Source organism: Nicotiana sylvestris, chromosome 6, assembly GCF_000393655.2.
Source record: "Nicotiana sylvestris chromosome 6, ASM39365v2, whole genome shotgun sequence".
Lineage (NCBI taxonomy): Eukaryota > Viridiplantae > Streptophyta > Magnoliopsida > Solanales > Solanaceae > Nicotiana > Nicotiana sylvestris.
Genome location: NC_091062.1, coordinates 10457686 through 10472680, shown reverse-complemented (window position 1 = coordinate 10472680; position 14995 = coordinate 10457686). Strand labels below are relative to the sequence as shown.

At 37.1% G+C, this 14995-nt stretch overlaps 1 protein-coding gene across 1 annotated transcript; it reads right to left on the bottom strand.

Annotated features, from left to right (window-relative positions):
• Positions 1-8038: 8038 nt before the first annotated feature.
• On the bottom strand, positions 8039-13322 carry LOC104210072 (profilin-3-like). Its single transcript, XM_009758876.2, has 3 exons — positions 13069-13322; positions 12362-12499; positions 8039-8451 (listed from the first exon to the last, which is right to left on the bottom strand). The coding sequence occupies exons 1-3, from the start codon at positions 13192-13194 to the stop codon at positions 8317-8319; spliced, it is 399 nt and encodes a 132-aa protein (XP_009757178.1). The 5' UTR covers positions 13195-13322; the 3' UTR covers positions 8039-8316.
• Positions 13323-14995: the final 1673 nt, after the last annotated feature.

The following is a 14995-nucleotide window of genomic DNA, read 5'->3' as shown; positions in this document are numbered from 1 at the left end:
CCCCAGCATGTATCCACCCTACGTTGCTCAAGTAAGGTCAACATCACATTGGTTATCTAAACATTTCCCGCCCGGATTCGGGGTGGGACAATATCACTCGCATAGCCCTGGTTCGGAAGCACTCTGGGAGCCACTCTTAGAGGTGGCAGAGGAGGGTCTGGAATATCACCATTCGGATTAGCATTGGCATTGCGCCCTCTACATTGTCCTTGAGGTACAAGAGGCACCTCATCTTCCCCGAAATCATCTACCTCCCCCCCCACAATCACGTTTCCAAGAGGGTCAAAGCGTTGTTCACTGCCATTAAGTACCTGAGTTGTGACACAAACAAGTAAGTAAAAAAGAAGGAAAGAAGAACAATACACAAAACTAACTAAATAGATAGCCAAAACTGTTAGCTCCCCGACAATGGCGCCAAAAAGGTGATCATGGCCTACTCCGCACTACTATTGAGTAGCGAGAGAGGGTCGGAGCAGCTTTTACCCAATTTAGGGTCGGGATCGATTTCCACAGAGAGCTAGAATTTGGAATCGAGTATCTATCTAGTTTAGGATTGCGTATGTGTTCCAAATTACACTTCTAATCATTTTTTGGGTTTTTGTTTTACTTCCACTATTATCAAACTACAAATGATAAATGCAACTAGATTAAGCTAAGAGTTAATGCTACAGGTTGTTCAAATGGTTTAAAAATCACTAGGGTAGTAACTTTAGCCTAGGTGGTCAATTGACGGGTACTTAAATCTAAGGCACAATTGACATAGTTGGGGAGTATGATATAACCGTTGCACGATATTACCCACTCTACACCTCTCGGTGGTTCTAGTGATTTTGCCCTTTCTCAAGACCAATTGGGTATGCAAATTTGCACAAGCAACTAGGGTTCAAGTCGGGTGTTACTCTCTCGAGGTTTAACCCTTTAATTGGGGCTATCAATCTCTTGAGTACGCCCCAATTCCTTGTTGGACCAATTTCAGAGACTTAGGTTCTCTTTCTTAAGAAGAACCCAAGTCAACTAAACACAAACTAGTGTTTGCAACCACTAATTCAGAAATTAACCATGAAATATGCCCAAATATCAAACACCCATAGTCAATCTAGCTCTAAAATACAAGACCCAACAATTACCTATACTAGGGTTGAGCCACAACCCTAGCTTATGGGTCTAGCTACTCATAATTAAAGAAGGAAAACAAGAAATAGATGAAGAACAACTCATATTAATTAATTGCTAAGCTAAATAACAAGATTTAATGATGAAAAGTAGATAAGATTGCCCAAAATAGCTAAGAATCTCGACCCCACGAGTGTAGCTACTTAATTACAATATCTGATACCCTAAAAAATGGAAAAAATGCTATTTATACTAAGCTGAAAATTCTGAACAAAAATGCCCCTACGGGGTTAGTGCAGACCGCACAAAATGGTGTGCGGCCACACTAGGGCTCTGAATATGAAGATATGACTCTCTGAACTCAGGCATTACGGACCGCAGAGAATGGACTGCGGTCGCGGAGGCTTCTAGTGCGGTCCGCATAAAATGGAATGCGGACCGCATTGACTTGAATCCTTGAAACTGGCACTTCTCTGATCTTGTGTTCTGTGGACCGCACTAAATTGAGTGCGGCCACATTGACTTTAGTGCGGACCGCACAATTCCTAGTGCGGCTGCATTGCCTTCAGTGCGGACCGCACAAATCCTAATGCGGCCGCATTGCCTTTGTGCCTTGAAAGTCATGCTCTTTGAACCTCACAGAATGCAGTGCGGCCGCACTAGCCTTGCTTTGCCTGAGCTTTGTCTTATCTTGGTACTTGTGCAAGTTTCACTCCTTTTGAGATGATCTTTGACATCTTGTCACTTTGTTGATCAAACCTGCAATCAAGCACAACTTGTGAGCCTTTTGGGACTATTTTGTATAAATTTCTAATCAAAGCATAAGCAAGAAGGAGTATAAAATATATTAAAATCCCTAGTTATCAAAAAACATTATGAGATTTGGGAAGAAGGGGAAGCATAGTCCCTGCTATGTTGGGCCATATAGATTCTTGCGAAGGATCGGTCAATTAGCTTATGAGTTGGAGTTGCCACCAGAATTAGGGGTGGTACAACCAGTATTTCACGTGTCATGTTATAACATTTAAGTTTCCAGTACTCAGATACTCACGTCAGTTCAGTACTCAGATACTCACGTCAGTTCAGTACTCAGATACTCATGTTAGTTCAATACTTAAATACTCATGTCAGTCCAATACTCAGCTACTCATGTCAGTTCAATACTCAGCTACTCATGTCAATCCAATACTTAGATATTCATGCTAGCTTAGTACTCTGATATTGATGTTAGTTCAATACTCGAATATTCATGCCAGTTTAATATTCATATATCCATGTTAGTTCAATATTCACGTATCCATGGCAGACCGATATTCAGTCAATGCAAAAGTCATTCAGTTCAGTATCTCAATAGTTCAGTAATAATTCATTATGTTTAGTATGCAAGTGTTAATGAACATTCATGTTTCCACCAGACCCGTTTAAGGTTCGGAGTTAGCGGAAGTTACAGTCAGGAAAATCATTCGAGAACGAATGATCTCAAGGGGGAGATAATATAATACCCCGTACATTCGAACTAGGGATGGATGTGTTAAATGGATATTAATATGATATTATAGACCTATGAAGTCCTAGCGGGGTGAGTATGGGTGAAAGTAGTTGTTTTAGAATCAAGATGGAGAGTGAGGTGCATAAGATTCAACAAAATGGAGTAAGTTGCAGAAGGTCCGTCTTCCTGCAGGTTTTACTGAAACTGTGTAAGGAAATTGGGAATACTCAAACTATGAAAGTTGTATGTATTTGAAATAGCTTTCCAACGATATATTGTGGAGCCCAAACGGAGCTCTTTGCAAAATGTTATGCCCATTTTACAGAACAGTGCATAACCACCGCGTTCAGCCGCGTTTGACCGCGACCGCGGTCGTGAAGCAATGCTCGAGCTATTTACCACGGTTGGGACCACGGTCAGGCCTACTGGGATGCGGTGGCCGACTTGGGAAGTCATTTTTAGCCCTATTTCGTCCCCCACAGCCTCAAAACATAAAATTTGCCCTAGAAAGGAATACTCTCAAAAACCTAACTCCTTAAGGGTTCCTCCACCACTCAAGGTAAGTTCTAATAGTGATTCTTATTTAATTTCAATTTCCCATTATCTTATTAACATGGGTAGACCCTCCATATCATTAGATATTCGATTGGGACATCATTGTTAACAGAAGGAACCCTAGAACTCGAATTCAAGGGGATTGAACTTCAAAAAGATTAAAATTGAAAGGGTTGGCGAATGTTGTATTATGCTCAAGGACATAAAGTTAAGGTATGTGAGGCTAACTCTCTATGTTTGGGAACATTAATGATTCTCCCTACACTACGTTTCTTTTACGTAACTAATTGCCTCAGAAATATAGTTTAGCTTAGTTCCTTGAATAGTTGTAGAACTTCTATTCTTTAGCTTCATAACTCGTTCATGACTTTCATTCTGAACGTTGTGAGCTCAGTGCATATTCAATATAGACTTGCGTTTGATTCCCCCGAGTCTTAGTATAGATTACTCAATATACAATAAATAGTTGGAGTTTCAGTGTTCATTATCAGTTCAAGAATACATGTCTCAGTCTAGTCCTATTTAGTATTCCAGTATTATATAACTCAGTGTGATCCAGTATTCCAATATCATGTAACTCAGTGTGATTCAATAATTCACTATCATGTATTGCAGTATGATTCTCTGTTCCTAATTTTAATTCCCGAATGTTGAACACCTGTATTTGGGCCTGAGGCCGTAGTTTATATGCTTTATGCATGTTTGGGACTAAGGCCATAGTTTATGCTTTATGCATGTTTGGGCCTGAGGCCGTAGTTTATGCTTTATGCATTTTGGGCCTGAGGCTGTAGTTATGTATACGTATACTTGGGCCTGAGGTCGTAGCTTGTGCACATATATATTGGGCTCAAGGCCGTGGCTTATTTAGATAAATAGGTTGTTCATCATTCAGAAGAGGGACTATTCATATCCTTACTTCCTTTGTTTAGTTCAGTTATCAGTTATCATTTCAGTTTCAGTTTCAATAGTTATCATTTCAGTTATCAATTCTCAATTCTCAATTATCAGCTTAGTTTCAGTTTCAGCATTTATAATTCTTTCTTTCAGTTGCTTTACATACCAATGCAATTTAAATGTACTGACGTCCTTTTTCCCCGGGGCCTGTATCTCACGATGCAGGTAATGATTTACAGGTTGACGATTCAAAGCACTAGGATTCTCGTACCAGCTACTTGGTGATCCCCAGTTCTTTCGGGGCATTATCATTGCCTTACAATCTTCAGTATTTTCAGACTGTCAGTATTTTCAGTGGTTTATTAGAGGCTTCATAGACTAGAGTAATAGTTAGACAGAGTCGCATGCTTTTCATATTAAGCTATGTTGGCTATAAATATGTTTCAGAATTGTATTAGTATTTCCGCACTTTGATTTATATCATCCAGACTTTCAGTATATCAACATGTGTTAGTTTATCTTCCGCATTCAGTATGTTATGATGCCACATGTTGATTTAGCCAGCCAGTTGGTTCGCTCGGTCACATGTAGTCAGGTACCGAGTGCCGTGTTACGTCTAGGCTCAAGTTCGGGGTGTGACAAACCCATATAAACCCAAGTAACTTTGGGGCGAGTTATTTGACCAGCTCAATTATTAACTCAACCCATTTTGACCCGCCTTAGATTGATCCAACCCACCCGTTTGACACCCTTAAATGAGACTGTATGAAGTAGCCTGATTATTTTATTTATGTGGTGTAGGAGTCTAATTATTTCATCAGATACTTATATTATTCGTCGACGTACATATGTATTGTGTAACGCTGTTCATCAAAATAGGCATACTAAGAAAATCACCTATAGTATTTTTTTTGTCTATGGTGCAAATTATTTTATCTTGCTTATATTTACCACTAAATCGCACCCTTAAGTACTAAAAGAATACTTATCATGTCAGCCTGGAGTTATGGCAAGAAAAGCTAAAAAACCAAGATTAACGAATACAAATATGGACATCCTCAATGTAGATCCCACATTGATTGTGACTATTTGTCACGACCCGAATTTCCCACCTTCGGGACTGTGATGGCACCTAATATTGTACTCGCTAGGCAAGCCAACGTTACAGAATATTTTACCTTTTTCCTTTATCATTTTATAATTACCATTTAACAAAACTAAATCAGCGGAAATTAAAGTGGAAGTACATGATTTAACTAATTACTTTTATACTATTAACGAAAACATAAGTAAATACCACCCAGAAATTGGTGTCACAACTCTCGAACTTTCTACTTAATACTACAAATACTGATCTAAAATAAAAGAATACATCTGTCTCGATAGTAAATAAAACAAAAATGACGTAAGGATAGGAGGGGACGCAAGGGCATGCGGATGCCTGCAAGACTACCTTGGGTCTCCTGAATGCAGTAACAACAACCAATCTCTCGATCAGCTACTAGCTCCGAAATCTACACAAGAAGTGCAAAGTGCAGTATCAGTACAACCGACCCCATGTACTGGTAAGTGCTGAGCCTAACCTCGACGAGGTAGTGATGAGGCTACGACGGGGCATAACAACATATATAACGGTATAAATATTCACCCTTATTACTCCTTGTTGTGGTGTGCAACCCGATCCCACCAGTCCACCCTTATTACTCCTCAATATATATCCCCCTTATTCCTCCTGTTGCAGCGTACAACCCAATCCCACTTGTCCACCCTTATTACTCCTTGTTACGGTGTACAACCCGATCCCACCAGACAATCAAATTCACCCTTATTCCTCCGGTTGCGGCGTGCAACCCAATCTTAATATATATACTAGAACCAATCACAAATAAAGACAAGTGTTTCACGAGCTAACTCAAATCCTCCACAACACTTATACCTCAATCTAACACAATGGAATATCACTACAATTATGAAGCTTCACCAATTAAAACTACATAGCGAGACTAACCAAAGTGTATCATGAAGTACCAATAAACCAATATAAACCAACAAGGAAATAAAATGGAACTATGAACCGATTAATACTTTAATAGAGAAATCAACAGTTAACATGAAGTAATTAGACATGGAAACATTTATGAGCAAGTAACAATTAAGACAGGAAACAATATAATAGGAGACAGAGAAGGGAACATGCTAAAATAATAATTTGGTGGCGCATAGGTACTCGTCACCACACCTATATGCCATAGACATAGAATTTTACATAGCAAATAAGTCGGGGATCCCTAATCCCTCAAGTCAAAGATAGACCAAACACTTACCTCAAGCCAATGGATATTTCAAAGCTTAATCACTGCTTTACCTCTTGATTCCACCACCAATTCACTCGTATCTAGTCATAATTAACTTAATAACATCAATAAACGCTAAAGAAATAAATTCCAATGCATTATTATAGGTTTTCCAATATTTTTCCCAAAAAGTCAAAATCCGACCTTGGGCCCGCTTGGTTCAAACTCGAAATTCGAATCAAAATCCGATTACCCATTCACCTCAGAGCCCGGATATATAATTAGGTTTTGGAATCCGACCTCAATTTGAGGTCTAAATCCCCAAATTTCGAAATTCCTAAATTCTACCCAAAAACACCCAATTTTCCCATGAAAATCCCTAGATTTTGTGATAAAATCTTGTAAAAAGATGAAATAGATCAGAAGAAATAAGTTAAGAATCATTTACCTATGATTTTGGGAAGAACTTGCCCTAAGAAAATCGCCTCTTGAAGTTTAGGTTTTGAAAAATAGGAGAATGAATGAAAAATCACGCCTAAGTTATGTTTTGATCAGCTGCAAATGTCGCATTTGTGACCTGAGCTTCGCAAATGCAAAGTTCCCGACACCTCTGCTGCTTTCGTAATTGCGAAGGTAATGATCGCAATTGCGACCAGGGACCTCTGCAAATGCGACGAAAAGATCGTATTTGCGATCACATCCCTTCCCAGACTCTCTTCGCAATTGCGAAGATATGTTCGCATTTGCGAACTCTGCTGGCCCAGGCCTTATTCGCAATTGTGATGAGGCCCTCGCAATTGCCATGCCTGATGTGCTCGTATTTGCAAAGCATGATCTCACAATTGCGAGATCAGATGCCTGCAACATATACCGGCAATTCTCTTCGTAGCCTATCCAAAACTCACCCAAGCCCTCGGGGCTCCAAACCAAACATGCACATAAGTCTTAAAACATCATATGAAATTTTCAAGATAGTTCAAAATTTCTATTTTCTCAACCAAAGGTCCGAATTACATCAAATCACTTCCGTTTTCACCCAATTTTACAGATAAGGTCTAAATATCACAATGGACCTGTATCGGGCTCCGGAACCAAAATACGGGCCCGATACCAACAAGATCAAATCTTATTCAATTTTCAAAAACCATTATATTTTCAGTTAAACAATTTTCTTCAAAAATTTATTTCTCGGGCTAGGGACCTCGGAATTCGATTCCGGGCATCTGCCCAAGTTCCATATTTTACTATGGACCCTCCGGTACCGTCAAATCATGGATCCAGATCTGTTTACCCAAAACATTGACCGAATTCAACAAAAATTACCTTTTATGCCAAAAATCATCATTTTCTTAAATTTTTCACATAATTTCTTTTCAGATACATTCTCGGACTGCGCACACAAATTGAGGAGTTGTAAAATAAGGTTTTCAAGGCCTCAAAACATGGAAACAGATTCTAAAACAAAAGATGACCTTTTGGGTCATCACATTATGATCGAAGTACGAAGCATATAATCATGACCATTGATTAGCTCTGATTTTGAAGTAGATAATCATTGGTTAACAACCCAAGTAGCACGCCATATACAAAAAAAAGATTAGTTAATTAGGTAAAGGAGAGAAAATTAGGGAGGGGGTTTCACCTCAATTAGGCCTGTTTATCGTTAAGATGGTTTTAAGTACATTTCTTCATATGTTAGATTCTAACCTTAAAATGAGTTAAATTACCACAAAATCTTATGTAGGAGTGTATCGTTTTTGCAAAATAATACACAAGCTAGACATATCAAAGTAAAAAGTGATAACTCGATACACGAAGCATCATGCATTCATGCCATCTAAAATTATCTTAGAACAAATTCTAAATCCTAAACATTGCATGTCTAATAACACCATCAATGTCATAATTGAGGGGAAGATAAAAGTAATAAAGAAAAACAATACATAGACGATAGGTGGAAAGCTAATCAACCTAGAGGCCTTGATCAATGAGATAATCTCCTAGCCTCTCAACAACCAAATTGCATTGTCCAGGAGTAACTGGCTCCTCATATATACCAAACAATAGAGATTGGTTTGTCTTCTTGATAGTTATTCCCCCTGAACCCTGCCAAAAAGTGTGAAAAAAGGTTAATCCAATTTAGGGTAGAGGCCAGAAGTCCAGATACATGTTCTATCAAACCCAATAACTTTTACTCAAACAATGTGTTTGTATTAAGAAATTCATTAAATATATACACATACTCAATTTAAAATTTAGTTAATACCACTTGATAAAATAGTTATTTTAAAATACAGAACTCATAAAGTTGAAAACTTAACTCCACATCTAAGTTCAATGATGACATATACGAAGTTTCCTCTATATATGTAGTTCAGGTCAGAGCGAGTGTAATATTTTTGCATGACAAAATTGACACATATATAAAGAACTCACTGACTCTAAATCCTAGATTTGCTACTAGTTTATTAGTGCAATACTTTCATATGTCATGGCTGGATTTTAGATAAGCAAGAAGTTGTGGTTGAGGAAGCCTCACCCCATTGAATCATTACTTTACTAATTTGATCTTTGATGACCCGAAAGATCATCTTAAAATTTAGAACATAATTATGCTCTTTTAAGTTTTAAAAACCTTATTTTATCCCTCATCTATTTGCGTGCACAATCCGGACGTGTCTCTGAAAAGCTTTATGTTAAAAGTTGATAAAAATAAGAATTTTTACCTAAAACATCATTTGGGTTAACTTCGATCAATATTTTTGGTAAATGGATCTGGATTTGTATTTTGGCGGTCTCGGTAGGTTTGTATCATGATTTGGGACTTTGGCGTATGCCGAAATCGAATTCGGAAGTCCCTAGTCCGATATATCGAACTTTGTCAAAATTTTGAAAGTTAAAGGCTTAATGAAATGGAAATGTTTGACCGAGGATTGACTTTTTGGATATCGGGTCCGTATTTTAGTTCCAAAACTCGATATAGGTCCAATACCATATTTATGACTTGTCTGTAAAATTTGGTGAGAAACGGAGTTGGTTTGACGTGATTCGAATGTCTGGTTGTGAAAATAGAAGTTTCAAAGTTTTCTTGAAATTTTCAATTGATTTGGTGTTCAATTCATAGTTTTAGGTATTATTTTGGCTATTTTATCGCGCGAGTAAGTTTGTATGAGTTGTTTGGACTTATATGCATGCTTGGTTTGGAGCCCCAAGGGATCGGGTGAGTTTCAGATAGGCTACGGAGTGAAATTTGACTTAGAAAATGTTGCTGGTGTTTCAGTTCTGTTGTAGGCCTCTGCTCTCGTATTTGCGAGATCAGGCATCGCATTTGCGACCTCTGAGGGGTTCGCATTTTCGAGCTACTCATCGCAAATGCGAAGAGTAGCTGGGCTATCATATACTCGCATTTGCAAGGCTAGAGATCGCATTTGCGAACTGGTCCTGCCCGCTTTTGCGAAGGCAGAGTCGTATTTGCGGGTCAGTACTATGTTGAGAATCTTCGCATTTGCTAAGGAAAGGCCGCATTTGCGAGGGTTGCAGGGTTCACATTTGCGGCTGTTTTATCGCATTTGCGATCACTGAGATTTTTGAGGGAGTCGCAATTGCGACCTATTTCTCGCAATTGCGATGTTCGCAAATGCGAACTTGATGTCTCATTTGCGACATCTGCAACTGGTAAAAACTTGACTTAGATGGTACTTTTTTCATTCTTCAAAATTTTCAAAATAAGAAACCCTATAGGCGATTTTCCTAAGAACCTTTCTTCCCCAAATCATTGGTAAGTGACTCCAAACTAGTTTCTTTCAATCTTTCACCACTTTTCCTAATATTTCAACTTAAAATCTAAAGTTTTCATGGTGGAAATTGGGGGTTTTGGGTATAAATTAGGGAATAAGTAATCGGGTTTTGGTCCGAATTTCGGGTTTGGACCAAGTGGGCCCGGGTGTTGACTTTTGTTGATTTTTTCAATAATGACCTAAATTGAATTCTTTTCAATCGTGGGTAGTTCCTAGGGCTTAATTTGAATCGTTTGATTGGTAAATTGCTAGATTCTATTGGTTTGGATGCTTGTTTGAAAGGCAAAGCGTATGAGCTTTGAGTTTGGTCCTTGGAGCGAGGTAAGTGTCGTGGTTAACCTTGACTTGAGGGATTAGGACTTATTTGCTAATTGTTGTTTAGCTATTGGGTGCAACATATAGGTGAGGTGACGAGTACCTATGCGTTATTGTCGGGTAAAGCATGCGGGTGAGACTTGGTTTCTTGTAATTATTGTTTTCCTTTGATCATGTTATCCATGTTTAGACTAGTATAATCAAGTTGATCATTTTTATCATGTTTACAGATCTTTTGGTGATAATTGAGTATTGATTTCAAGGTCAAGGTTGGTATTGTAGAACCAAATGTTGAAGTAAGACTTGTTTTTTTTGTTATTTCTATCTCTCTGTTGTCTTTTGTTCATTGTGTTATGGTAAGGGAGAGTGTTAATACACGAAGGGTGATGTCGTGCCATGTTATGAGAGAGTAAAATAATGAAGGGCGATGTCGTGCCATATTGAGAGTGTTATTGCATGAAGGGCGATGCCGTGCCATATTAAAAGTGTTAATGTACGATGGGTGATGTCGTGCCATATTGTGAGTGTTAATGCACGAAGGGTGATGCCGTGCCATGTTGTTAAATTTAATGCACGAAGGGTGATGCTGTTCCATATCTCTTGATTTATATTGTGAGGTTGAGAGTAAAAGCACGAAGGGTGATGCCATGTAGTTTCATTGTTTCACTGTGAGGTTGAGAGTAAAAAGCACGAAGGGTGATGCCGTGCACTTTCCTTTATTGTGTTTAATCGTTTTCACTGGTTCAAAGCATATTGATTATTCTGGACATCATTTCTGTTGTGATTCTCTTATCTCGTATCCCCCTTAGCATGCCCCCTTCCCTATATTACTTGTCTAGCTTCTGTTCTTTGTTATTATGTACATATACTATTAAATTGCATAGGTTTATTATGTGGGTGTCTTGTCATAGCCTCTTCACTACTTTGTCGAGATTAGGTTCGATACTTACCAGTACATGAGGTCGGTTGTACTGATACTACACTGCACTTCTGTGCAGATTTTGGTATTGGTCCCAGCTGATCGAGAGCCGTCGCAACTCGGACTGGTTCATCTAAGACTCAAGGTAGATCTGTCGGCGTTCGCAGACCTTGAAGTCCCCGTCTATCTTTTTTGTTATTACTGTTTCTTTCACTCAAACAGTTGTATTCCTTTTAGACTTTTATATGTAGTAAATCTTAGAAGTGCGACTTCAGATCCGGGTGATAGTAAATATTGAAGTTTTTATAATATTCTGCAAACTCTGTTATAGCTTCTGTTTAGCTTAATTAATTCTGTTATTAAAAGTGTACTGAAGTTGGTTTGAAAATTCTTTAACGTTGGCTTGCCTAGCAAGTAAAATGTTAGGCGTCATCACGGTCCCGAAGGTGGGAATTCCGGGTCGTGACATGATCCTAGTATAACAAGATACTAGATAGAAAGGCAGGTCATCGGTGGCATAACATCCTTCTCTACTTGTCTAACTCCAGCCAAATGGCAGCAGTTACTTGAAATAGTCATAATCACTTGCTGGAGCGAACCCAAGGATAGGTTTGACCGGGCGGGTGATGGATCGAATGAACATTCAACAGCGTCATCACTGCAAAGATGGATATCCAACCTTTATATCTCTTCTTTCTTAATAAAGGCTCGTAAGGAAAGTACGGAGGCTAATCCGGCAACTGCTGGCTAGAAGGCGAAAACCGCTTTTGCCAATCAAAACCCAAAACTAGTTAAGGCACTCGTGCCCCAGCAAGCCAATATGCAAAAGAGATGCAAGTCTAGATAGAAAGATAATGAATGCAAATTAAAAACACCGATAAAGGCGTATAAGTACAATATTCTGTGTTTGAGATTGTAGCTTTCCAGAAATTAAATTTCCTTTGTGAATATTATAAGGGTTAGGTTGAAAAGTAATATACAATACCTTTTTACCACGAATAACAGCACCAGCCTCTCCTTGGATAACCATGTATTTTGTTCCTCCAAGGAATAATCCTGTTGGGGCTAGATGTCCTGGCTCATCAAAATCAGTCAATATGGCTTTCATCTCCTCTGCTTTAGACTGCAAAATTCAGATTAAAAAATTGATTAAATATTAACCACACTTTAGGCATGTTAACCGTTCATTAAAAAATTTTAACATCTTAACGACCAAAAAGTTTAACAATACTGTATTGGAGCAAATGAATCTTATCGATCATTACCAACCAGAAATATTTTATATGCATAGTTCAAAAATAGAATTAAGCATCAATTGAAGGTTTTTTTCCTCGTGACAATTGAAGGTTATTTTGATGTCAACCTAAAATAAATAAATAGTAAAATTGTCTCTCCTCTCAGTTTAAGCTATAATTAAACGTGGCGACGACAATTCCACTTTAAATTAATTAAAAACCAAAGAAGAAAACAGTCCATGAATTGAATTTTTTTAGGTGTGGATTCGATTCTCACAGTCTCCTTTTCCTTCCCCTTTCCCGACCCCATGTAATAGAAATTCTATTAATAACTTTTTTAGAAAGATTCAGATTTATATATAGACATATATGTATAACAATAACTAAAATAAATTATCAAAGAGTGTGATGAGATAAACGAGATTTCTTCTCTTTTAATAGGAAAACTAAAATGTACCTTAGGGAAGTTGGAGCTTTGTGCCCAGACGGAGCCGTCGTGGCCGACGATGGCGGCGGCTGTAAGGTGGCCGCCGCCTTCGACTTCACACATCAAATGTTCATCCACGTACGTTTGCCACGACATTTTTCACACACAAAAATCACACAACACACACAATACTTATATTCCTTGTGTATTCGAAGGTTTCCAATTAGTTTTTGTATTTGGAATGGAAATTGGAGGTATCTTTTTTCCTTGAAGTTGTTATTTTTTGAAAGAGAAGTTTGTGGAATTAATTTGGACATAGGCATGATCGTCGTTTAATTAGTGGCATTCATGATTCATGTCGGCCTTCATTTCAGGAAATGGACTATTTTCTTGGACTTGCCATTTATATTTTATTGGCCATTTTGCATGGCCACCCCAACCATTTTTCACAAAAATTCACCCGTCAGCGTTTATACTAAATTAATAAATGTAAAGTACGTGACTTTTATACTCATATTTATCACTTAACTATAATCAAGTTAAGATATTTGTTTGAAAAATAATAAAATATTTGTCTAATAAATGAGTTTTTTTACGGTCAGTAAAACTTAAAAGAAAACTCAAACACATTTGAATTCAATATTCGGCTTTTTAACAGCTTGTTTGGATGGTTGTTACCTATTGTATCGTATTGTTACTTTAAATACAATGTTTGTTTTGATTGTTACTTAAATTTTATTGTATCGTATCGTTAAATCCGTCGTTATGTAACGATGAAATGTGTCACTTTATGTAACGACCGATTTGGTGTGATCGCGTCGTTTCCTTGGGTTTTTCTCTCAATTTCACCCTTCATTTGTATTAAATAATTTTATTTTATCGTTTACCCTACCTTTTTATATACCGTATTATAATTTTTTTTTATAATATTGCAAGTTTATTCATCATATTACTGGTGCGTGATATCATGAAACGACGATAAATTGACACAATCCATCCAAACATTATATTCATCAAATGATACACTATAATACAATACAATACGATACGATACGATACGATACGATACGTAACAACCATCCAAACAAGCTCTAAAGCTTTATCTATTAATATTATTTATTTAAAAGTACTAATATTGAAGTAAATATGGCTATTTTGTTTATCATATTAATGAATATGGCTTGACCGATAAATCTATGAGCTTTAATTTTATAATTTTTATTAAAAACATTTTACTATGCATGCTAAGAACGTTAACTTGAAATTTGTTCGTAATAATATTACTCACAAGATTAATAATGCTACTTATATATCTTGAAAATTAACATTAACGAAAAATAAATATACAAATATATTATAAAAATACATAAAATAATATTAAGTTATTTTAATTATAAGTAAAATACCTAGGTAAAAATATATTATATATAATATAGAAGGTATTATATAAACGGAAGGATTTATAATGTCAAGGGCGTAATAGACTTTTCAGGTGAAAGGAATCTGGTCAAAGTATATTGTAATAACTAGAGCATAGTAAAATATTTTTTGTGTAATAACGAAAAATAACTTTTGGGTAATGAACACAAAGTTGAATGACTTTTATGTAACAAAAAATTAAGAAAAATAACTTTTGAGAAATAAACAAAGCTGAATCATGAATACCTATGAAATTTACTCCAACAAGTATGTAAGCAAAATTATATATTAACTAAATATCGTTATAGTAATTCATAAACTTCAAATCCTAGATCCGTCAGCTTGTCCTAACAGTCAGGTTTGGTCCTTTGGATAGCTAATAATCCGACCGATATACACTCTACAAACAGAAAATTGGGACTGCTCCCATTAAGAGATCCTTATACTTTATATGTAGGCTCTCAAACCTTTGAGCTACTAATGTGGGACTTTGTTCGCACACTCAATAATTTGTCCCTCGAACTAGTTCCACGTGGCT

Bases quoted from the DNA above. Each gene is read 5' to 3' on its own strand.
- LOC104210072 (XM_009758876.2), bottom strand. From the start codon at position 13,194: ATGTCGTGGCAAACGTACGTGGATGAACATTTGATGTGTGAAGTCGAA. The intron at 12,500-13,068 runs GTACATTTTAGT...TGAATTTTGCAG, and splicing joins AAAGCTCCAACTTCCCTAAG to TCTAAAGCAGAGGAGATGAA. The intron at 8,452-12,361 runs GTATTGTATATT...ACTTTTTGGCAG, and splicing joins CTGTTATTCGTGGTAAAAAG to GGTTCAGGGGGAATAACTAT.